This window comes from Maylandia zebra, linkage group LG13 (genome assembly GCF_041146795.1).
Source record: "Maylandia zebra isolate NMK-2024a linkage group LG13, Mzebra_GT3a, whole genome shotgun sequence".
NCBI lineage: Eukaryota > Metazoa > Chordata > Actinopteri > Cichliformes > Cichlidae > Maylandia > Maylandia zebra.
The window spans coordinates 18,029,561-18,056,234 of NC_135179.1; the positions used below are offsets into that span (position 1 = coordinate 18,029,561).

Consider the following 26,674-nt stretch of genomic DNA (forward strand, 5'->3'; position numbering starts at 1 on the left):
ATTTATGAATGAGATTTGTGTAGAACGCGAGTGACACTGCTCTCTCTCCACAGACACTGAATAAAATAATTACACTCCATTGAAGAAATAACCTGTTTCTCAAGTGTAAGATGAGATGAACACCACTCAGGTTGTTTCCTAACAGCTGGCTGGAGCGACATATTTAAAGAGCAGACAGGAGAGTGGTGTAACCCTGTCCTCCTAGAGTAATTAAGTGCATTTCCCATTTACTGCTTGTTTCTAGGCAAAGTGGTGCCAGTCTTAGTATCGTAACTTAGAAGCTATGAAAAGTCATGGGAAGATTAAAAACTTATCACACATGAAAACACCCAGATCAAAATTATTATATGATTATATAACTTTATAGTTTTTGCTTTGAGGATTGCAAAAAGTTTTGTTTGCACGTACTCTAGGTACAACGTTCACAGACTTTGTACTCACTGCCGCTGCACTGATATAACAATCAACTGTAGCGCGCTATAAAGTCTGGACCTCCCGGATTTAACTAGAGAGCAAGAAGTCATTGTAACTAAGGCTAGGGTGCAAATTGGCTTCTTGGTGTAAAAATACATTTCCCTTTACACGGATTATCAATGGTCTGTTGTACTGCTAAAAAACGTGGCATTAATATATATTTTATATCAAGTTACACATGATATGTTGAATGTCTACAAGGTATGGCACATATGACAGATTTATTTGCCATCAAATGGGCATATTTTTGTAAATGTCAGCCAGTTGTTCCCCTGCAGACATGGAGTGGCACACTGCCTTAGAAAAACTGTATTTTTGTTACTATAATCGTTATCCTGCAAACGATCAGTGCATTTGTCTCTCGGGTGCAATACCTCTCATCTTGCTCATGTTTAAAGAGCGAGCAGCTCATGGATCAAATGTTATTGCTGGAGCCTTCCCATGGTGACAGAATGACCCAGACATCTATTAGCACAAGTAAAGGTTTTATCCTCTAAGAGGCTCATGAGGGGACAAAAAGACATTTTCAATGCAGGCTGTAGCTTTACCTATGGGAGCCATGAAGCATAAAAGGAAAGAGAGAAAACGTAGAAAGACAGAAGTCTCAGAGGTTGATCAGAAAGGTGGCTCTGATTATGGCGATGTGATGAGAAGAGGCAGGTCATCTATCAGCTGCTTACACTCCTGTGCATGTCTACCTACTCTGTCAATCTCCACCTTCAAATACAGCTCACCTCACTGTCATCTTCTTGTCTACAAGTGTGCTCCCTTTTCTCTGTGATGGACCCAGGCTGTACATCTTCTATTCAAATTTTTCTCATTTGTATGTGCTTTGCTCACCTTTGATATATTGCTGGACCGGCTTGCTGAAGGACCCAGAGGCTTTTCATTCTGTAAAAGATAGAACGACAGCTCCAGTAAGTGAAAAACATTCAGAAACACAAAAATGCCATCCAGTCCATGCATGCACTCTGCATACTAAAATCAGACAACAAAGTGAAAAGCTGCCTGACAGAAATATGTGAAATGATAGCATTATCATGGTAATGTTAGCATTAGCAATATTTACACTGCTCACTGGGTTAGCTTAGTATGCTAACCTTTGACAATTTGTACTAAGCACGTCGTTCAGCATAAAACCTGAAGGTATCCGAATATTGTTAACTAAAAAGTTTTCAAAGGATACATAGGGCTGAAATGCTAAGTCCATCATTACTGCTTCCATAGGAATTAAGAGGGTATGTAGCAGCTAGGTGCTGCTAACTAACTGCATGTGATAATCAGTTCTGAATTCCTCCAAAAGTGCAGAAGTTCAGAAGTTTCCTAGTGAACATTCCAGCAAATTCTCCCAATTGTCAGACTACACAGCATTAAGAGAAATCGCAAAAATCCCAAAGAGCAAAATGTTAAATGTTATGTTCATGACAGTACAATAAGAAAAAAAATCAAAGTATAACTTGTTTGGAAGGTTTTGCATGTTTAAAGCCTCTTCTCTCTAAAAAGAACATAGCAGCATGGTGTAGGTTTGCAAAACTGCACCTGAACAAACCACAAGATTTCTGGAACAATGTCCTTTGGACAAAAACCAAAACCAAAAAGTAGAAATATTTAGGCGTAATGCACAGCACCATGACCAAAGACATCATAGCAACATGTTGAATGTGACCTGGGGACTGGAAGGCCCCCGGGTCACCATGAACTTCTCTATCAACCAAACTATTCTAGAGTCAAATGTGAGGCCATCTGTCCGGCAGCTAAACTTGGGTCAAACAGGAAAGCAGCAGAAAATCTACTACAGCACGACTGAAAAATAAAAGAAGCAGTGCTGCACAGATCCAGTAAGTCCAGATCTCAACCTCATTAAAATATTGTGGTGGGACCTTAAGAGAGCTCTAAAGAGAGAGAGCTGTACCTGCAAATCTTAAGGAGCTGAACCAACATGGAACAGAACAGTGAGCCAGAAGCCAGAAGATTATTGTTATTATTATTATTGGTAAAGGTGGTTGCACAGGCCACTGAATCATGGGGTGTACTTGTTTTTTCAGATGACTACATAAAGAAAATTTTCAAAAAGCTCTGTAACATGACTGTTGTTCAATCTGGGTGAACGCAGCAGACCAACAGAACAACACTACCGTTTCTACAGGCATGCTGCTGCTAGGGCGTCTTGAAAATAACCCCCCCCCAAATGTATGATAAAATAAATGAAAAAACTCAAATACGGAAGGCTCAAATAGGCCCGATTCTTGGTCCTTCTCAGTGTAATGCACTACATTTCTTAGTATCTCAAGGGCCTGCAAGCATGTGCTGTTTGGCATTTTAAGTTGGTAAATCTAGTTTCTCTGGCACAAGACAAAAGGAGGACAAGCCGATTGTATAACGCACCCATCCAAACTCCAAATCAAATTCAGTCACAATATTTGTATCATTACCCAGCGAGCAAAAACAGGCAAATATTTCCAGCGTTCAGCATAGTCAAGTTTTATAATGATCCTCGAGTCGCACTAAGTGTTCTCGGCTTGCATCAGAGACCGAGACAAACAGCCGCTGGGGCGCTGTGCTGCATTCAGTGCTGTTATTAAGGCTGGGCATGGTTCCTTAATGAGTAATCAATCATAGTTACATAACATCCAAGTTCACACCAGGTCTGACAGGGCTGTGTATGAGTTGGACACAAACAAATCTTTGCAAAGAGAAACCAGCTCTGTGGGGAGAGTTTTTCAAATTTATGAAGACATGAAAGTACGGCCCGATTAAACTGTTGAGGCGTAAAAATTGGCTATATTAGCCCCCACTGAATTCTGCCTCCTCTTCCTGCACGCTGTAGACCACACATTGTGCGCTCAGAGACCCTTAAACAAGCCGATCCCCAGTGGTGATTAGTGCAACGTGACCAAAATGTAATGTGTCAATGAGTTAATTAGATAAACTGTTAACTCTTAACTCTCCTGCACTTATAGAACACATTTTAAAATGTGTTGCTTTACAGATGACTTCAGAGAGCTTTTCTCATTAATCTATTTATAGGATTCGGATTCGCTCAAAGACACTTCGGCATGTGGAGACAACATGAATCAAACCACCATATCTGCGGTTAGCTGACAATCCACTCACTCTCCTGTGAGTACCAATCATCCCTGACATTTAATACTGCTTTATTCACCTTCTTACCAAGTATGTTTTGTGCTTATGTTTGCTTAAGTGAAAAAATTTCTACTTGTTTCAAGTCGATTTTCTTCTCAGTAGCACTCTTGTTCAATTCTTTAAGAGTTTGTTTTAAGAACAAAAGTTAAGTTTGGAGGATTTTCTTTGAGAGAGAGGGAGATCCAAAGAAAAAAAAAGCCAGAAAGTAATCACATCAAATAATTTACAACAACCACTTTCTTGCTGTTTAAGGCATTAAACAGCAAGGTAGCATCAGTCAGGGGACCCTTAAAATTAGAGTGACAAGAGAAAAGCGCTACACCTAAAATGTAATTTTTACTATTCATTTGGTGGATTTTTCTCCCACTAATTTAACCTCATAGGACCTGGCGTCCACATATGTGGACATCACATTTTGGGTTATTTAGACTAAAATACTCAATTTTGCTCTACATGGGCCTGATATCCACTTACGAGGACATTATACTGCTACTGTTCTATCAACATTTTAAACGAATGTCTTCATATGTAGCTCTCATTTTTCTTAAAAACAAAAATAAGGTAAAAAATTATTTGTTTTTACATTCATCGGGCCCCAATCAGCCCAAATATCAAAGAGAAATTAAAAATGCATGCTGTGGAAGAGTTCGGGTCTTAGGAGGTTAAAGAACATGGTGTATTTTTGAGTGTATTTAGGCCCCAGGGCCTTTTGGGAGTGCCTTCCCATTTTCCTACACACAGAAAAGCAGTATTTGTTTTTGGAGATATAAACACTGGGAACTTTTATTTTGCTAATAAGTATCAGCAGCCGAAGTGTTATCTCCACCATTTTTTGCCAAAACAAGCCTACACCCACACCGCACCACTAACAGACTCTACAATATGTTACAGTTTCTAATTACTTAAGTGCTTGACGTGTCCTAGCTGTGACTAGTTGCCATAGTGACTGAGGACCGTTGTATGTCCCGAGTCTCAATCACTTGCTGCATCTCCCCGCCTCCTTATATTTCCGTTCATGTAAACATAAGATAAAACACGAAGGATACTTGCAACACACCCACCACCTAACGCAGACCTTCCTTTCCTTCTCCCGTATTTTCCATGTTTATGTGGCAACTTGGATATCGTTTCTTAGCTAAAACTATGTGATTAAAATCTCTTAACTAGTAGAGTTTGGACAATGCACTCATATGCAGGTGTAAAAATTCCTGACCTTTAAAGTATTGTCCTACTGTCTTGTGGTCTTTTGTGGAGCAAAGTGCTGCAGCAGCAGTGAACGCAACTGAAGAGGAGGCAGCGTTGACATCTCGTGTCATTGTTTGTTGACTCAAGCGTCAAAGTTGCGGTGATTATCTCCAATCTCAAAATGCTTTTATCTCAAGTTTAAATGGGAACTCCTCCAGTATGATGCACTTCCTGTTTTATATTGCCACATAACTTGAAGCACTTGACACACAACAAAAAGTGCAGCGATTACATGAAAACATGGTGAAAAATGAAAAAACATCTAATTACAAAAATGTACTTTTGCAGATCTAAATGCATGAAGAACCAAGATGGTCTCTTGCTGTGCTAGTGGATTAAGGTGAAGCAGTTCCTCCCCATTTCCATGTCATTACTTCTTCAGTGCATTCAACACAATGGCACAAAATGGCAAATACAGCTCTCAATGGGCGCAATTTGTTCAGCAAATCAATTGTCAAATAGTCGAGGAGCATAAAAATTCATTTTTTCCTTCCAGGAGATGACAGCGAGGGATAAAGGGAACAGCAGACTAAAAGAACAAATTGATGATCCTTGCCCTTAATCCTTCCTTCTTGGTTAAAAAAAAGCAGGAGAAAGCGATAACAAGAGCACATCCCCAGACTGAGGGGTTCTGGAAATAACAAGGCCACAAATGGACTCCTGGCTTTTATAGACAGCAGTGATTAGAGCAGACAAGCTGAATACAGATGACAAAAGAAGAGACGGGAAATACATCTTCATTTGTCGTCTCGTTTAAGCACAGGTTACAGTTAAAACCCCGCACTGCCTAACTGTCTTTCCTACAGTACAAGGTCTGCGAGTCACCTTCACTGCCACGTCTGTAGACTATAAAGGGTCTGCTTCTCTAAGCTCATGCATAATTCTGATAAAGGAGAGCTCAGGTTTCACAGTCCACTGTGCCTGTCCTTCTCCACCTCCTCTGTGGGTCTGTTAGCAGCTCCAGTCTTTGATAACACAACTTTCATACTGGACTCTGAAGACTCTGGCTTGTAATAGAAGAAGCTTAAGAGAGTACAGAGGAGGAGAGGTCATATTCGGGGGGATCACTGTGTTTTTCAAGGGTCTGTTCTTAGCCCACAGAGAGAAGGGCTCAGCTCACTTTTATGGAAGAATCTCAAGATGATAAGACTTGTGAATTTTTATCCCAGACTCTCTCCAAGTTCCTTTCATCACCAGAAGCCATTTGAACTTGTCAAAGATTGTTTCTTTGTTCAGTTTTCCACCAATAAAAAAAAAAAAAAAAAAAAATCACTCATCAACAATTTGTTTAGATCATCATTATATACCTCTATTTTTTAGTAGGGCAAACAAACGTAATATGAAACATTTAGCCTCGTTAATCACATTACAGGTTTTGAAACTGAAATTGCGATCTATACTTAAAACCTAGAAATGAACCAAATTGTCGATTAGAAACATCAGCAACAACTTGCAGCCAGTTTTTACAAAAGTCCGTTTTTGAGAGCCTGCAGCTAACTCATTTTCAAGCATCTATCCCAGTTTTTCCAAATTCAAGATGATGCCTTTTAATGTCTTGTTTAACCCAAACTTTCATTACTGATGCACAACCAGAGAGTAATTAAATGTGGATGGAATAAATGTAAAAAGCTTTGAATCGTGTGCTGTTGGAGGACGGATAGTGGTAAGAGCAAAACTGTCCAAACAGCCCTCCAGTAAATGTCTGATTTTCTACTGAAATGCTGTTTTAGAGAAGTTAATCTTGCTAACAGCTGCTTCCGTCCGCTTTCCGCATCATTTCTCGCCATTGTCGCACCAGAATAAAGATAGGTCTTGTGTTTGAGGTCAACAGCTTCTCAGAATACTAACCTGAGACTTACAGTCAGCAGGACTGTTTAAAGCACCATCTGCTCTTTGCCTGAACCAGCAGCTGCATCAGTCTCAGTATCGACATGAAGCAGGGTTTAACACACGAGGTCACCAGTGAGAGCTGCTTGTCAAGTTTGCCATCCCACACTTTTGCACATTTTAAAATACTTCGAAAATAAATAAATAAAAGAAGGTACTTTTTTAAGTGCTGAAAAAATGCTGCTTCTTTTATTTAGGATGATTTTTAACACTTTTTCACTGCAAATCAATGTGAAAGTACAATTCACTCTTCTCAGTCTGTGTGTATTATTTGTTGTTGCCCTCTCAAACGTTTGACTTCACCCACTTAAGATTCTTTCAACGGTTCACAGAGGACATGCCTGGACATGCTGCATCTCTGATCCATGGAAAGCACGATAGTAATGACGGCTCACGTTTGGCAAAGGCACTAGAATTTATTTTACGTCTTTCTTCAGAAAAAGGAAACACTGGTGTTGCTTACTCACAGTAAGTCATTCAACTTCTATTATCAGAGCAAAATAAACCGTTCATCATCATTACCAGCAACATCTCCTGCCTGGAATAGTTTAATCATTTCCAGCTTTCAACGCTTTCAACTTCCTTAGAGACAAAAACAGAACAACAAAGACGACTATAATGACAAATAATCAGGTTCAACAACAGAATCACAATGGGGGGTTTTCAGGGAGGGGGGAATAAACACCTTCATTAGGGTGTCAGTTGAAGGATAATTGGGAAGAGTAAAAATGGATGTGGGGCATTTTAATAGTCACCTTGAGAAATGGGCCCAGTCAAAAAAACCCCACCTTTGTTCAAAAATGACTTGTAAATACAAAACATCTCAAACAAAGAAGGGTTAGCTCTCTCTGCCCTGTGCAAATAAAGCAGCTTTCTTTTTGCCAACGTAACAATAAAGAGTTGTAGTACCTCTTTATCATCTCCTGCTACAAATTGCTGACATTGTAACAAGATGAGGGGGGAGGAGGAGGAAAAGACATAAAAAGTAAGAAGCAGAGGAGGCAAATGAATGATTGCTATCAGACAGTGGTAATAAGGTGACTGTCGAAGGAATTAAATCAGCAAAATTAATGGACAGATGTACGTGTGTGTGTGCATGTGTGGCGTTTTTTTTCTTCCTCTCTCGTTCATTCTCTGTAAATTCATTACAACTCTACACGACCTCTGCAGGCTGCTGAACTCTTCGATTCAATAGAAGATGTATCATTCGTTAATCACCACAGCTGAATGACCCACAACTCAGCTACGCCTCTGAAAGCTTAAACAACCACAGCGCTGCAAGTCATAGCTTTGACTTTTCCCTGTGCATGCTGTGTGTTCCCCCCTCTGCAGCAAACAAACAATACCTACAACCAACTGGAAACCTATTGATTTGCCCCAAACTGCAGTTACTTTAAAGCCCATTTGAGTCTGTCTCCAAAAGCTAAATCCCAATTTGTCTTTTTGTTAGTACCATTGTCTCCATGCTACATCATAACAGGTCTCACTGGTAATAGGACTACTGCTAATCTTGTAGACCTTCCCTCTCACCCTTGCTGGGATGCTTCTGTCACAAATAACCCCTGACACTCATTTCGACCCACTCCACCCTGACTGCACTTTCTTCTTCACCTGTCCGCTGCTTTGGATGGCTGACCCCAGGTATTTAAACTCATCTGCTTTCACTACCTCTACTCACTGTTACACCTGTCTCCCTCTCATTCATGCACCTGTTTTCTGTCTTGCTTCTACCGACTTTCGTTCCTCTTCTCTCCAGACTCTCTTCCACCTGCTCCCTACTCTCACTATAGATCACAACGTCATCTGCAAACATCATAATCCACAGAGAGTCCTGGCTGACCTCATCTGTCAACTTGTCCACCATCACTCCAAACAGGAAGCGGCTCTGATGTAATCCCACCCCTCCCTCAGACCCTTCCACCTGTCACTTCTCCTGCACAGCCCTCACACACATCCACTCCAGACTTCCTCATAAAGTGACACGGTTCCTCTCTTGGCTCTCCTATCAAACACTTTCGTTAATTCCACAAAGACACAGTGACCTTTTTTATACTTCTCCATCAGCACTCTACAGCCTTCAGAGAGTTCCATTAGTACAAAAAGGTGCATGAATTATAAATTCCTTTAAAGTAATTCAACACATGGCAGAACATACTCCATTCAGAATCCAATCCATTACAATGTTGCCTTCCTACAACCACATTATTTGACCAGTTCAATACTGTAAATAATCCTTAAAGTCTTTAATCTCAAGGGTCAAAATCTGAAATGGTGTATTTGTTTGTGTTTTAGCAGATAAACCCTGGTGGGTGTTATGGATTTAAGAAGGCAAAAAAAGAATTAGCATAAACAGACGAAATTAAATAAAAGCTGTGTGCATGCACACTTACATTACCCACACAATTCACACAAAATGTGTTACTATTCAATTTTCACATTTAAGTCTTCTGTACGTTGCATACTTGCAGAGAAGGCTGAAAACATGACCAGGCTGTTAAAGCTCCTGCAGCGTACACCCACACATGTACTCTGATCACCCAGAACTGAAAACAGCACTTTATATTTCATCTGCAGAAAAAACCCTAATTTTACACATTTACTGCACTAGAATTCCGAATCTTAAATTTTTATCATGGAAAGTTGTGCTTCCATGACACTTTCATGGACTTTCAGGTTTGTTTGCTGTTCTTGTTACAGTTTTCACTTTGCCTTTAACAATGTGATATCCCATTGCTGATTATAATTATCTTTTAAAATACAATTATTGACATAATGATAATATTACATATTAGCACGACAGCACTTTGGGATACAGCCGCTCTACCTCCTTTCATTCCTACTTTGAGTGTGCATTTGAGTGTGCACACACACAAACAAAACCCCGACACAATAAAGTTAAACATCAACATGAGTGACAGTAATATTATATGTTATTTTTATATATTTTTTGTACTACTTGTAGCATTTTTTGTGTTCTGGTTTTAAGCAAAACAGGATTCAATCACATGAACATCTGCATCGTAGGTTCCTCCTTCAATGAAGACTAAGGTTTAAAAAATAGGTTATGAAAGTGACTTCTGAGGAAGTAAAGTTTTGCAGACTAAAGGCACAAATGCACACACGCGCACACGCATGTACACACATGAGCACACACACAGTTTTTAGTTGAATCATGGTGGTGCTTTCTTCTTTTGTTTTTGAACGCACAAGCTGCAGACAAAAAGGCACAAGATCTTCTTTCCGAACGCAAATAATAAAACGAGATCACATAAAAATCACATAAATCAAATGCCATCAATGTCAAAGATTCCATTATCAAGACACTCGTAGCCTGGAAGTGCAGCTGGGGCGCACAAGTGTGCGCACAGGACAGACTGGAGATAAAGGGATATCCGAGTAAACACCGCTCTCATTCGCTCCTCTGTTGTTGAGATTGTAGTCACACGTCATCACAATATCAAGTATCCACAAGAAAGAGTGCCATCGAGGGAGGAAGCTGGCTTTCATATGGTTTCCTGTCCTGTCAGAGTCCAGTGGCCACTTAAAAGGGAAATACAGGCTGACTCTGAGGGGGCAGCTGTGCAGGAGAGCAGAACCAGATGAGCGAACACAACTATGCGCAGTACCAACCATTAATGGAGAGCTCGGCTGACCACAGAAGTTCCAGCAAACCTACAATAACTGTGTCCAGGAGGGGGAAAGAGGCATGATATACAAAGGAGGTCATGCACTTTAGAAAAATAGGTGGCAAATTGAACAAATTACAGATTTTTAGGTGCAGCTTTCTCCAAGATCTATCCTTAAATTGGATGCTGCAGTCTTTTCTGTAGAGAGGAGGAAATGATTAATCAAATGGCAGCCCTAAAGTGTCGTTGCTCAGCATCAGTGTGTGTCTCTATGCACTCGTGTAGGCGTTTAAAAAAAACAAAACACTGTGGAGACGTCATGAGAAGGAGACAAACCCCCCACTCCACAGACTGTATCTGTGCATTAATCGACAGCTTTCACGCCTCTGTGTGCGTTATGTCTGAGCTCTCATCAGACGTACGTGAGCTTGTGGTTTTCCCTTCTTCCGCCTCTTTTGTTCTGTCTGTCCCCCACCTTCTTTCATCTTAAGCATAATTATATCAATATGTCCAAGCATGAGAGACAGTGACCATCACATGCAATGCAGTACTGCATGGACGGTGGCCTATTCTATAGTCAATATAAAATTCACCAACAATGAAGCACCACAAGTTGGTTCTATAGTAGCTGCATGACAAAGTGAAAGCGATGTATGACCCGGGCCCGACTGCTCTGAGAAAGCATCAAAAGGTCCAAAGATACGGTGAAATATTTTTGTCACTCTACATGAAAGCCACATTTCCTCATTAGCTGCACTTGGGCGTGCACTCTCCTACATGACACAAGTCATTATTTATAACTTGCGTGAAAAAGTCAAGCTACAGATAATTAGTTCAGCGGAGTGCCTCCTAACTAGCTGCATTATTAGTGTTTGAACCCTTGGTCCCCTTGTGATAAAATCATTACACTGGCAGGCTCACAGAGACAAGCAGGAGAGGAAGGAGAGAAATGCTGACCGTGAGTCATCACATCAGTGAACTTTCAGTTTCAAAAGGGAACTCGCAGACTCTATTACTGGCACTCAGTTTAAAAAAAAACAACAAACAACAACCAAAAACCGGAAAGAGAGGCCAACATGAAGTTCAAACACGTCTTTTCTTTATAGCTGGCAGCATTTAGCAGCTGCTCAGAGAAGCTTTAGCACCCCCCTTTTTTTTGGGAAAATCTTTTAGTATGTAGCGTGAAGAGTAACAATGGCATAAACGCGCAGCTCTCAGTTCTGCCGAATATTAAAACCGCACTTGTGGGTTTTCAAAAAGGAGACTTTTTTAAGGGGAAACAAGAAGCAGAAGTGGAAAAGAAAGCAGCAAACACAGGTCCTGGTGCAAAATACTTCGCAAAATAAATTGTCAAAAGAGCACTGGGAAGGTACCCTGAAACTCCTGCAGCCTGTGCATCACTATCCTCTCCTTTCTCGGCCTCATCACCTTCTTGGCTCCTCTTCCTGATTTCTCCCTTCATCTCCCCTCTAGAGCAGGTTTTAAGCCCTGCCATGACATGTGACTGCACTAATCTCCCCATCACCCCCGTTACCAGCTGGCGATTTGACACAAAGCTTTGCGATTTGGTGCATCAGTCGATGATGTGATATGCCAAGCCACTGACTAACAGGGAAAATACATATTTAGATGTCAGACTTCTCTGCCGCTGAGACCTTGTGCGTTTATCTGGAGCAACTGTGTTTAACTATTAGCAAACACTCACAACAGCACAGGCTATTTTTTGCACTTACAGTTAAATGACAGAGCACATGACCAAAGACAGGGCTTAGTTTACAGTGTCCTGTACTTTGGCCGCCTGTTATCAAACACGATGACAGCACTCAAACTGAAAACAGTTTGAGGGAAGTTATATACAGTATGTCTGCGCACCCCTACTCATCCTGAACAAAAGGTCACCGGTACAAGAGAATGTGGGTCAACCGTTCACGCAGAGGAGATGGCGGAGGCTCCCCTATAAAGACAAAAAAAAACCCAAAACAAAAAGATGCATGTGGGTACATGCACCGAATACAAACGTGCAAACAGGATCCCTCAGCGAGAGAGAACAAAGTAAACAAAAGACACAAAAGGAGGGCAAAACAAATGTAATGTACTCTCTCACACACACACAGCCATAACAACCACCATCACAGTGATAGATGGCTGTCTCTGTTCATTTTAGTCTTCATTCCTTTCTCTGACACATACGCATGCACGTAAAGAGACACATTCCTGGCAACTCTTTCATCACTCGGCGACTGCAGTGGAAAGAAGGCCTCAGCATAGCAAGCAGTGATATGGAGACCACAGTGAGCCTCACTTCCTGTTTATTATCACGATCTTTTCTCTGAATGAAGCCTCATACAGGATCATTTACTGTATAGACGTACACACGATGAAAGCAACGTTTCTGACAGGATCTATCTGCATTCGTCCCCGAGCGGGAGCAGCAGCAGTGTAAATAAACAAGAACAACAATGACATCAGTACAACTCACAAACAAAAGCAACACAAATACACACGGCAGCAACATCACCAAGAGGAAGAATCTGTACCTGAATCTTCATCTTCCAACAGGAATTCATGTCTGGATCCTGGAGTCACCTCACCCTTAGTCACACACACATAAGCTCATCCACCCACACACACACACACGCGCGCACACACACTCACCCTCTCACACTGACAATGACCGTTCAGGGAGGTTGCATGCCCCCTCTATAAATCCCTGAGGTGAGCTGAGACCGAGAGAGAGAGACACCGAGAAGGAGAGACAGCCGAGCCAATGCGGAAGTAACAATGTCAGCCGTCGCCGTGGCGACTGGAGCTACCTCAGCAGAGTGCAGAAACAAAGACAGACACAGGAAAAGATAGAGAGAGAGACGTCAGAGGGAGGGAGAATAAGTGGCTGCCCTACATTTCTTTAAACAGACACACACACAAGCACACACATGCATATACAAACACAGAGGCTGAGCTGCTACCGACGCTGCTGCTGCTGCTGCTGGCTTGTCCAGGCTTGCTCGCCCTCTCCCACACACACAAACACACACACAGAGTCAATCTGATACTGTAATCCCATTGGCTGAGCCACTTCCTCCAGCTGATCTTGATGAGCAACGGGGGGAGGGGCAAATGTTGTTCAATCATTCAAGAGAGGGAGGGTGGTGCCCTTTAAATAGACTCCCTCTGCTCGGTACACTGAGCTTAACCTAAAAGCACCTCCCTCTAACCCTACTTAAGCTTGTCCTACACCAACAAACACACACACACACACACACACATACAGAGCCTCCTCCTTCTCAGTCCATTACTGTTTTAAGACAAAGAGTTAGCCACCAAACCTGTTTTAAGCCACTGTCACTGTCCACCAATCCGAGAGGGCCTTACTGCCGTCTCTCCACCAATCCCCGGCTGGCAGCAAGGGATGCAAGGTGGAGCAGAAATGACAGAGGGTAATTTATTACACACATCCTCACAGCTACATTCAAGGACAAAGCTACAGTATAGCAGAATCACCCAAATAAATACTAGGACAAAGGGGATGAAACATAATAATAAACACACCTATTAAACCTTAAATACAGCCACGACTGACAACAGAACTGGTGGTTGTGGTGGTGTTGGGGGGTGCAAGCAATTGAAGCATGCAAACATCCCGTGTCTGCCACCAGCAGATCACATCCTGCATGTACAGCAAAAAGTCCCACAGGGCCCATAAAATTTGACTGTGGGTCACTCTGGAGTATAAATCCCTGCTTCATATAACATTAACTTAACCTGCCTTAACAGTCTCACCTTCCCTCAGGGGATCAATATTGATTAAAGTGTTGCTAAATCGACCTTTTCTGGACTTGTACCTTGCAGGCTCAACAACCTCAGAGCCCACTTAATGAGAATGAATGATTTTAAAGCTGCGTTATAAGTTATCTGCTGTGTACAGAGACATGTAGATAATGTATTATTTGACTTGTCTTATAGCTTTTGTTGAGCTCTATCGTTCAACTCATTTATTATTCTAAAACTGTGTTGTAACAAAGTACAAATACTTCATTACTGTACTTAGAATTTTCAGGTATATGTAACGTTTTAACACAAATGTCTGTACTTTCCATTCCTCACATTTTCAAAACAGGCTCGTTACTTTAGGTTTAATGCATTTGAGTGTAGTTCTGGTTTTCCAGCACTACACGCTTCGAACATCAAACCAATTATAGTCTAAATGGAGGAAAGAATAACATTCAAAAAATGATCTTACGGGTGTATTCATCACTGGTGCTTGAAAGTTTCCAGTTTTCTGTTTTCTGGAAACTTGAAACTTAAATGTCGTCTTTAAAGCCTTTTGGTTTCACTTCTGTTCTTTAAACATTGATGAGCCACTTCAACCAGTCTTAGGGTTCCGCCACCTGCTGAATCCCACTTTAATAATTAAACAGTTTTTTAAATAAAAATAAAAAAATGAAAATTTTGCCCATGTAATAGTTTTTAATACATTAATATAAGGTTCAGTTAGCGCTGCACAAAGCTATAAGAAAGGTCCTTTTCTCAGTCACCACGGATGACGCACTAGACTTATTGTACTATGTAAAGAAAGGCCAGGTCCTTTGGATTGCATAACAAGCTAAGCGGCACTTTACCTTATTTGAGTAACACTGCTTAAACAGCTTTGGCGTCGCAATAGTCTTAGAGCAGAGTTGCTGGTCCCACTCATGAACTTTGCCCAGTCAACGCAACAGAGATTTTAACAACTGAACAACAACAGCCACATCGCAGCCATGCATCACACTTTGAGTGGAAAATAAATTTACTCAAGAATAGATCAGTTTACCTGAACTTTAATAATTTGCTTCTACCGTCATTAATATTAATTTTAGATATTAGACATTAGAATAATTACACTTCTTAATCCTCTACAGGGATTAGCAGGTTAAGACGTTTTTGAACACTCTGAGATTTGAATATTAAACAAGAAATAAAATACAATTAGTAATAAAATATAATTTTCTATGTATTCCTTAGTTATTTGTTTACTTGTTTATGCCCTCTGTGGCATTCAAAAAACAAAAAACTAGTGTTACCAACAGCACCCTCTGGTGGACAAAATATGCAACAACATTGATAACATAGGTGAAGGGTGTTTCTTCTATCTCTTCTTTACTGTTTAAATTTTCATTTATCTTTCATTATAAATGCCAATACATATACATATAATATAATTTATCTAATAACAGCCCACCGATAAATTAGTCAGGCTCTAGTCAATAATAAAAGACTAAATAAACAGTAAATAAATTACTATGTAGTATTGCTAGATATTCTGAAAGGTAAACTTTCTGAGAAGTGATTTTCAGTATATTATTAACATCTATTATTCTTCTGAAAGTAGGACTTTTACTTAAATCTGTAAGCAGTACTTACTAAGTTTAACTTCCTCTATAACTGCTGATGTTTTCTTGAGGTCTGCTGACACAGATTTCCGAGACAAAAAGACAAATACTCCGTATCCCTCAGGTTTACAATAAATAATGATTCCACATCATGTGGCACCTATTAGATCATTTTCTTGTGAAATACCACGAGGCCAAAAATTGTACAAAATAATGCAACTATAGTCAAAATAATGAGGAAAACTATGTGATGTGGTTTAAACGCGTATATCAAATGAGCATTCCCACTTTACCAAATCTTTTAAGTTTTCCACTGAAAGTGAGATTTGATCATGCCACATTCTCTCGAGTACATCAAAGCAGAATAAAAAGTACAAACCAGCAAAACAGGAGCAAGCACAAACCACCGCAGTCTCTAAACGAACACTACGAAATTGGATTTCCCCAAGTGAGGAGGTTTGTATAATGAACTCCTGAATCCATTCAGCAGGGCACAGTTTCTAAAGGTAAAGACGATGCATCAAATTTACAGCACATTATCACAATGTCGCCAGTCTTGTCACTCCAGCAACGGTAATCTTTGTAAGTTTCACGACAAGCTCATATTATTTAATCTTGGAGGGGGAAAAAAAGCAAGACAAAGATGAAAAGATCAGAAAGCCAATACAAGAACCATCAGCTGTCAGATGATGCAAGTGCAGCTTTTTCTGGTCAGTCAGCCAGCAGCTCTACGCATTAACATAACATGATGAGGTGAAGATCTCTCAGCACAGGTGTCAATAAATATCGATCGCAAATTGCTGATAATTACACTTTAATAGCAGTTCAGGGCATTCGACCCCACTGTTGCGCTCCACAACGTCGTTTACCTCTATATCACCAAAGCCTCTTCAAATGTGATTGGTCAATAGAATTTATGGTAGAAACAACTGCATCAAAAACCCTTTTACAGAGGCTACAGGCTGGATGGAGAGGGCATACAAAAGTGAGAGACACAAGGCAAATATTCGAGAGTTGGATGAGGGGGTGAAGTTTAAGGGAAAATGTGAAGGGACGGAGAGAGACGGAAAGCGGAAAGAGAACTTTTGACAGGCTGATTTCTACAGAGGGAGAAACATGTCAGATATCCCGCTGGGTGTGAAATTGAGCTGTAATAGCCTTTTCACTTCATATTCAAATACAGTCATGCATACTGATAACTACAACTCTACAGCTTGTATGTCTGCAGCATCAATCAAATCTACCTCCAATTAAGAGAACGGGACGAGCGGAAGAGAGGGGGGAAGAAAACGAGAGGTCCGTAAGGAAAGTCTCTTTAGAACTTCAGTTTTTTGGGGTTTTTTTGGGTTTTTTTTTAATATTCTGTAAAACGTTGAATAACCGCAGTGGGATCCCTTGCTACTTATCTGGTGTAACCATATGCAATTCTTTGATCTGGGGCTTTGCTTTTCATTTACATATCTCGGTATAATGCAGCAGAGGGTTGTTTCTGCGCATGGTGTATTCATGGGACAATCTCCAGATTCGAATACACAAGCCCAAACATTAAGTGGGCCGTCACCAGCGGCAGCACAGCCAGAGCACAAAGCCATCAATTCACCATCCCAAAAATAACAAGAGGCTGACAGTAGCAGTTTCATTGATTTGCAGCTCTCCCCACTACCCACTGTCCTCTTGCCCCCCTATCTTGTCATCTTTTCAATTTTGTCACCCAATGGCGCACATCTATCCCAACGTGTGAACGCCGATGGAGAGCGGCTGAAAGGGACGGCTGCTGCGAGGGCACGTGACTGTCAGCGGGGCCGATGGAACAAAACTTCAAAATGACCTCCTTCTGCGAGCCACACTTTCAAAAGCTATTTCTGTCCAGGCTGTGTGGCAGAGATCGGACTGTGGAGTGTTGCCAGTATGTGCCCGATTACAGTGTTAAACAATGACAAAACAGCACGCAACACTCATGCTGGTGGCGGTGTGACACACACGCGAACGGTATTTAAAGTCAGCGGAGAAGCCCACATGGAAAGTTTACCTCAATTAAACTGCACTAATTCAAAGGCAGTTCATCAACTTAAATTTGAGAAAGACTTCAGTACGATTTCAGAAAGAAAGGCACTGATATGCTCTGAGCCTGTAAGCTTGAGGACAGTAAGCAAACAAAACAACATAAACTTTTGAAATATATTCAAAGCTACATTGAAATACAGTATATACAGAGAACACAGAGGTTTCTACAATTCTAACCAGCTGAAAGTCAATATTTGGCAATGACCACCTTTATTCTTCAACACATCCTGAACTCTGTTAGGAAGCTTTCTTGTAATTTATTTAAGTAGTCTTCAGGAACAGTCCTCCAGCCTACTTGAAGCACATTCAAAGCTCTCCTTTGGATGTTGGCTGTCCTTTTGTTGTGTTCTCTGTCAAAATGATCCTACACTGCTTCAGGCCAGGCTCTCCATTTCTCTTCCTTATGAATGGCTTCTTGACAGCCATCCTTGGCTGTTATCATTGTTATCATTTGTGATGAGGCTTCTGCAAACAGTAGATGGATCACTTGAAGAGTCAGATGCATCTCTCAGGTCCCATGTCAGGTCTTTGCTGGATTTGTTCCCCTCTGTTTCTCAAGGACCTGACTTTCACCTACTGTTCATCTGTTATACTTTTTTGTCCTTTTTCTTTTTTAGGCCTGACATGTCTTCTTTTGACTCCCCTTGTCCATTTTCTTCAAACTGTTTGAGAGCACGCTGCACACCATGCCAAGATATGCCAAGCTTTCAGCTACAAGCTCTTTGGGAGTCAATTTTTATCTTTGGCATTTTTCATTTAAAGAAATATGAACAAATGATGTGTTTTTGTGAGAGGCTGACAGTAACAAAGTGCCTAAAGATACAATTTAAAGTTGGTTGTCTCTCTAACTTGTCTGTTATGTGCAGACATAGCAGTGGTTCAACAGTTGAATGATCAGCTGAGGTCAGTGAAGAAAACAACACACACACGCACACAGAGGTATAAGGACTGGACTGAAAATGAGTGAAGAAGCTCTCACTGTTAGAAGTAAAAACAGTGAAAACCTGCTCGAGACCACTTTTCAAAACTACAATTACGTCTGGCTCCTTGGAAGAAAAACAAAGAAAGAGGTGGCTCGAGGCTTCTCAAGATTCAAACGTTGTCATCATGTTTAAAAGCAGGAACATCTCGTTAGCAGTTTTAGCCTTTTGTACATTCAGTCAAAATAATGGACATGTGTAAAGATAATGAGTAACTTATGTATGTGCTGATGTACATATAATATTTATTCCAAGCCTTGTCTGTCTTTGAAGAGTTGGAACTAACTGATCTAGGTAGCGGTGTTCCAGACACACAGGGGGCCTGAGCTGGGAAAAATGATTTATGAATTTATAAACTCATGCACTTTCTGTGATTCAAAAGCCAATTTTGCCACCGTGTCTTGTCTTCAAGTCTTTTATTATTCATCTTTTTTATTTACATGGCACTACATGATGCACAATCCTATTAAAGCTGCACAGTTTTTAATCAATTTACCTCAGTTTCACACAAATTGTTTTTCTTCACAGCAGCGTAGGAATTGGAGGAGCTGGAAGTGACAGACACGTTTGAAGATTCTCAAAATTCAGCCAACTGGTTTTCTCCTGGGCTCTGAGCTGCTACGTTTACGACAGACACATTAAATTTTGTTCAGCCTGTTTCTCAACTAATCTGTCCCCAGTGGAGAAATCTGAACACATTGTTCTCCTCTGTGAGCAGCATCCAGAAACGTCAGTCGTGATGCCAATCCTTTTTGTCTCCTAGCATCCCCCTGCTGCGGACATCAGTACAGATCAGAAAAAGCTAAATATCACTAATGAGTGAGTCACTATCGTGGTGAGGAGCAGAACAGGCTGTACTTATTATTATGGCGACAGAGGAGTAGCTGCAGTACTGTTGACAATAAGCAGAGACTTCATTTAAGTGAACTGTACTATGCATGTTGATGAAAACTGAAGACAATCACAAACTACCTGATTTAAGTCCACAGTGCTGGTAAATGTGTGCTTTTGCTAAAGTGTTTTCATTTACCAAATGCTTCATGTAGGGAAAAAAACCCAACTAATTTTCTGCAAAAGACCATCTCAATTCAGGGCGGTATCGTTCTTATCCAGCTTTGGATGACAGTTTTAAATTCTTCCCATTGCAACGCTCAAAGAAACAGCTGTGCTCTTTTCTTCATCAGCGATTGGAAAGTTCCCCAGATGTGCTTTGGCTAAAGTAACCAGTTGTTCGTCATGCTTTAAATCCTTTCCTCCGATTTGTGTTTGAAAATACTTCCAGCTAACTATAAACTACACCTCCGCGCCTCTCGCACATTTTAGCTTTCAAGCCAGCGTCTCCTTTAACCCCTCTGTAGGTCGACGCCTGGCGAATCCACTTAAAAAAAGACGGATTTTCTTTTGTTTGAAGTCGTTCTGTTCGAGATTTGCTTTGATGTTTAGCGTCATTATCCAACCACATCATCCAGCTTGTACCGGAGCTTCAGCTGTCGGATATCCGACCTGATATCCCGCTGTAAGATGTGTCGATAAAATTAGGAATTTCCCCTCAATAATGGTGGCGCTGTCCGTGCCCTGAGGCAGGAAAACAGCCTTAAATGATGATGCTCACACTGATGCACTTCAGTATTGGTGAAGTGCATCAGTGTGCTGCGTTCTTTGTAGGGCCTGCTGAATGTTCTCGGTAGCATGAAGTTGCTTGTTAGCAACCAAGATATTTTTTTATTGAAACCATCCCAACACAACGCTGCATTTTACCTAGGTCCTACGCTAACACCGAGCTCTGGGGTTCTTTCATCTCACTGATGATTCCTTAATGCACCTCGATGTAAAATAGCTGCATTAATAAATTATATCCACATAGTTTCTTGAACTTTGGAATGACAAAATTAATGGGATATACTGATTAAAAGTCTTCTGATGTCTTTGCAAGGCACAGATCATCAAACTAAAACACTTGGTGTAGTAACCATCGCACACTTTCATCATGATTCATTGATTGCACAGCAGGTTTGATAACTCCTGGAGAGATACTCATCTTGTGTGTTAAACAACACTCTCCATCAGCATCGTTAAAACTCCAAATGAAGGAATATTCTTTAGAAAAGCTGAGTTGAACCTTTGAGACAAGATGCATTAAAGCTGGTTTCAATTTTTTTTTTAAGCGCGCAGGTGCTCAAAAGCTTAACAAGACATTTTATCATGACTTTTGCCTTTAATTTGCCATTCATCTTCATTAGCATTAGCCAAGGCAATTACATACTTCTATGAAGATAATTTGAAAGGACTTATTGTTTCTCACCTCTCCACTGAAGACACGCAGGCCTCTTTTCTAAAGTCTGCCAGTGTCTGTGTTTATCAGTGTTTGGGAATAAAAAGACAAAAAGCACCTCTGCAGACGCAAACATCAGCTCTATCTGTATCCACATCAGAACCTGGGGCTTGTGATAACCTTCTAAATGAGACAAGTATTTCAGCAGTGCATTGCGGTCTATAAAGAGCGGAGGACAAAAGGCCGGAGTTGGCAACGGTCGTAAATCCTGCTCAAATGTGGATCAATCATTTCAAAATGCCTCTCAAGTTGCAGCAAAGTGATTCCAAGCTTGACCAAAATTGCACTCAGTTAAACTCCCACTGCGTGCATGCGCGAGTGCATGCCTGATGAAACTAGTCATTAAAAGCTATTGGAATGCGGACAGCGGCTCAGACCTACGATGGCAGAGTTCTCTGTGATTTTTAACTCTTGACCCGGCTGACCTGATATCGCTAGCAACAGACAATTAGCGTGCTCAGGAGTCGGGGGGGGATGCACAGAGATGCAACTAAACAGTGTACAATGGTGGTTATTCTGTTTTAACCGACTCTCTGGGAGAGACATAACTATGCTAGCTGTATATATTCTTTGAAGTAAAATCAATAGGCAGGCCGACTCTGACTTACAAAGATGGCAGACTGAGAAGAAAAACTAAGGATGCTATCATATCTTTTTTCTTGAATGAGAAAGTAGAGTTTGAAGACTTTTATTAGGCCCAGCTTTTCATTTTTATTTACCCAGCCATTTCCAGGCTTTGCAGGGAGAAGGGAGGGTTTTTATTTTTTAAAGGCTCTGTGAACACAATTGATGCACTCCATCCAGCTCCTTTAAATCCATCATCTGTGCTGGACTATACATGCATCAGTGCAGCAATGACCTCAGTATACAAACATATCCCACCTCAGTGCCCACTTCACTCCCTTTTGGGCTTTCTCCACCACCATCTATGACATCATTAATCTTCACCTGCTGTTAAACAGATGGCGCCCTATTTCTGACCCTGGACAGACGGAGAAGTCTGCATTGCAAATATACGAGTACAGATTTTTTAATATATTTTTTTTAAGTAGGTTCCTTTTCAACCCAGTTGTGATTTTATTTTTCCAGCCTTCACAGATCTGATCAGAATTTCTGGGCTATAAGCAGCTTTCCCCTTCAGGACGTGAACCCTCAGCAGGTGATTCCTGCCATGCAAACACACCTGATGTTACAAAAATGCTTCTCCTACACCTGAACCTTTCATTTCTCTTTTCACCTGCGGGCGACGGGTTAAAACGAAACGCGTTAGCCAATAGACTGTGTTTAATATCGTTACACAGAAGCAACAGTGATATAATGCTAAAATGGCACAAAGCAGCACTGCTTCACTTGTGATCTTAACAGAAAGCTGCATGCATTTCTTCACACAAAAGCAAACAGCACGCAGAGGAAGTATAAATAATTCCTCTTAAGTCTTCCCATCACAGGACAGCGTCTTCAGAGATCTGTTATTTTGCCAATGAACAAAAGACTACAGCAAACAGAAACTCCTCAGACAGTTTCAAATCTCTCCAACTCTGCTCGTTTGTAGCGTTAGATTCTTTGATGTATTTTACACCAGTGAGATGCATCTCAATTTATTTTTTTACACCACATCTACCTAAGGCGTGCAACCTTGGATCTACACATCTTCTTGCTCTCCCACTTCTGTGCGCTGATGATGGACAAAGGAGAGATCTGTCCTCTGCCCACCTACAACAATCCCCATTTTAAGGTCCAACCTCATTTGGCTCCCGGACAAATACAGTCCACAGCAGTGGAAGGCGATTTGCATTTAAAGGCTGTTCATCTTACACGCCTCCTTCCTGCAGTTCACTGAAATGAACATTTGCATTTTGAATGCCTTAAAAATGTTCAAACTTGAAAGCTGGAAATCTAAACCACAAGGCAAAACTAGGAAATTAAGCTATTTTAAAAATTAGAAGCTATAACAGCCTGTAATGACAAAGAAAAAGACCAGAATTGTTCGTGGTTAGAGTCAAGCTCAGTGCTAAAGAGGAAAATGAAGTCATTAGGTCCAAAACTCCACAAAGTGTGAACGATGAGTAGAAGAAGCGAATCAAACATCTCCTAGTTTTACGTAAAAACTGCTACAGGCGTTGCATCAGGAAGCATTTTCAGGTTCAAATGGCCTGGTCTTTCAAGGGCAGGAGGATAATACACTGTTTGCTCTACTGCCCCCTGCTGACCATACCTTTACAGCACTTCTCTTGGGGTCTGATTGGTAACACCAGTCATGGTAAAAATGACACTTTCTTGGAAAGATCCGTGTTAATTGGCACAAATTATTGGGGTTCGAAAGACATTGGAGACAAACATCAGTCGGTTTAGTTTAAAGTAGACTGAAATTTCTTTGGCAGAACTGCTCAATTAAAACACGACAACAACAATCACCAACATCCATCCAAACATAGCCTCGCTAAATTATTTCTCTTTTTAAAGCTCACAGTTCTGGAAATATTTAAATTCAGTTACATATTATTACTTCAGCCATGATTAAAGGGGTTACTGAATTTGACTACAACATTTTTGGGCCTAACCATTCACTGTGGCTCAGGAGGATGAGCAGGTCAGTCCCTAACTGCTCCAGTCTGCAGTGTGAACCCCGACTAGCTCACAGGGCGTTCATCTGTGTGTGAATTTTTGATAGAAAGCACTTAGATTCTTAGATGAATGAGAAAAAGAGCTGGGAAGACTCAAGTAGAGCAAAAAAGCACTGTATAAGAACCAGTCCATTTACCATGTACAATGGCAGTTTATTGGAAACACCAATGACTTTGATCTCAGTGCCAGTACACAGACTTTTCGGCCTCTTCACTAAGCTTTACTGACAACCAGCCAGGTGCTTTTTGCATTATCTTGTCATGGAAGACAAATTATTGTAATGGCCAGCAAGTGTGCTTTGTACTAGAGTGAATATTATTATTATTCAAGTGAATCTTTCATTTTAATTTGACCTGTTGTGTGGCTACTTCAAAAGCAGCACATTATATCGCCGTGTTTGTTTGGATTCAATTAATTGAAAGTGTAGCAACCAAACATTGTTACTAATTTCCCTACAATTGTTGGCAAATTAAGTCATTTGTGGAGCAAAACTAACAGGAAAATTACACATAACCTCACCATAATAGGACCAGTATGCGCAGTGCAAAGCAAAGCCAATCAGATATTTCAACATAATTACAGAACTGGTGCCAACTTCCCTACAAGACATATGAGATGTGACAGTCCAATTTTCACACTGACTGCTGCTACAATGTAAGAAGGCCAAACTTATTATGCTCCTCTGTTGAAATCTAAAACATCCCCAACCTAACCCTGGCTGACGCCTCAGCTGTCTCGACTGAGGCTAAACACAGCCTTCACATCTGTCTACCTCATCATCGTGTCCGACGCATCTGTCGCGGTCCTTGATTGACAGCGAAGCGCTGGCTTCGCATTCCAACTAGCCCGCTGCTCATCTACGCATTGCTCGGTTTCGGCTCCATATGGGCCAATCTCCTTACGGTATCGCTCAGGATTGTTCACTTTCTCGTGACACATCTGTAAGGATGTCACGACGGGCCCGCCGCAAGCTGTTGTGACTTGTTTCAGATCATTTTTATGACAGTACGAGACAGCACAAGGATGACAAAAACGGCTGAGAGGAGTATCATTGCACGAAAGAAAGCGCAGCCGTATTTTAAAAACAACAGTGTTGTGTTTACATAGCACAGATCTGAGCGGCTCAACCTCCCCCCCCCTCCTTTCACCCCCCGGGGGGCTGCTTGAACTGTTAAAGTAACAATGTCACACTCCAAAAATGTTGCACTCCGTGACCGCTGCTGCTCACATTAAGTAGGAGAGTGTAGAGCCGAGGCTTACACGAGCCACTGAATGAGCAGCCTCCCCAGGACAGAGGTTGTCTCAGAGAATGAAAACTGCACAGCAAATCAAACCATAACTATTAGGCCAGAAATGATCCACTTCACCTCGGGTTAGGAGGAGAGAGACACAGAGAAAGATGGAGCGAGGCTTGCAGAGGAGCAGACTGCCTTTTACAGGCTGTCTTTTGAAGTGATAAGCATGAAGTCAAAATCCCATCGCTCCCAGCCGGCCCACACTCCAACCTTCGCTTTTTCTGCATTTCCATCTCCCACGGCTGGCATCTGAAACACATTTCGCCGTTCCCCATCCTCTTCTATGTTTTTTTTCTTTCTGCATTTTTCCAGCAGCTCTCCGTTTACTCAAACCTCCTTTCAATCACTTCTCCCGTCCCACTCCGCCCTATCAATATTTGTCTGGTCAGCTCTCTGCCTGTGCAAAGACAAGTGCAAGCAAATATTTTGTGGGAAAAAGCAGCATTTCCACCTGAAATGATTACACGCTTTCTTCCTGATGACATGCTTTGGCTTTTAAAGCATCTCTCCTTGGCTTGTTCCATCATAAGCTTGCCCTTAATTGCAGACCTGACCTCAGGAGTGTTACACAGTGACATCACAAAATGACTTTTAGTGTGGTTTGCAGTCAATCGGTGAGCAATAATCCTTACTTTATGCTTAAATGCACTTGTTTTCCAGATTTCAGGTATGTAAAATTTTATAATGGATTTATGTGAAACTCCAGGGAGAAGCAGTGATAAAATTTTTATAAAAACACCATTTATATTCTTTGCATTCAGCATTCCTGCTGTTTGTTCACCAGTTATTTACCTCTTCCGGGTGATTGGCAGCTGGCTTTACCTTTTTTTTGGAACTCAGTGTATTTTGAGTGGTCAACAGGAGCAATCCAGCAGATCCCCATCCATCAGCTAATAACACACCATTGTCCTTGCTGTCCTGAGATCTCTTTGTACATGACGGCGCATGGGCTTCAAATTTCACTTTTGTAGTTGGGCTTTGTTCCCCTGTGTGCAAGTCACATAGCACAGATGACCAAAGATAATATTTCCAGGACGAGCTCAACAGGTTTTTTGCCAATCCAAGAGGAAAAAACATTTAGCCGTGCCCAGATCAGCTCACTTCCTGGATTCACCGTGCACAGCCTGAAATGCAGCAGAATCTGTTCGATGGTTTCTGACAAATCCAACAACAACAAAAAAACCCCCGTTAAAAACAAGCAAACAAAAATGAAAAGTCGCACACTCAAGACTTTTGCCGTCTCGTAATTTAGTCATATTGCAAGACATTGCTGCAGATTTTCTCTTTACTTCTGGGTGTCTGTGGTTGCGTGAGAAGCATATAAATGACTGAATAATATAAATAAACAACAAGCTGTGGCTTCAGTGGGTACTGCCTGTTAGTTTGGGCTCTGCACAGACACCTCACCTTACAAATATCACTGATGTCCTGTAGATGCGGCAGAGCCTTTTATTCTTTGGCTGTACACATCCCATATGAGTTTCCCCCATTACATTACTTACCATTGCCCCTCCTCATCAAAGCTGACTGTCAGTTTGCTTGTTGAACATCACTCACTCACATAAGGATCCCTGTACTGCTGCTGCCAGGGACTAGCAGTCAACAAAGAAGTAAGCAGTGATTGCCTAAAGTA

General features: G+C 41.2%; 1 protein-coding gene and 1 long non-coding RNA gene across 8 annotated transcripts in view; one reads left to right on the forward strand and one right to left on the reverse strand.

Annotated features, from left to right (window-relative positions):
* The window catches only part of marchf8 (membrane-associated ring finger (C3HC4) 8), a 93,080-nt gene that overhangs the window by 24,744 nt on the left and 41,662 nt on the right, over positions 1-26,674 (reverse strand). For 6 of the 7 annotated variants that reach the window (XM_023153433.3, XM_076891677.1, XM_004551744.6 and 3 more), the window contains exon 3: positions 1,315-1,365. In XM_023153433.3, coding sequence (XP_023009201.1) covers positions 1,315-1,365 — 51 coding nt within the window. Of the gene's footprint in view, positions 1-1,314; positions 1,366-12,913; positions 13,556-26,674 lie in introns of those variants that run through there. The other variant, XM_076891678.1, reaches the window with a different exon arrangement.
* On the forward strand, positions 1,261-5,569 carry LOC143421794 (uncharacterized). Its single transcript, XR_013101372.1, has 4 exons — positions 1,261-1,391; positions 3,502-3,594; positions 5,152-5,203; positions 5,360-5,569. It is a non-coding gene; the product is annotated as an uncharacterized LOC143421794 (long non-coding RNA).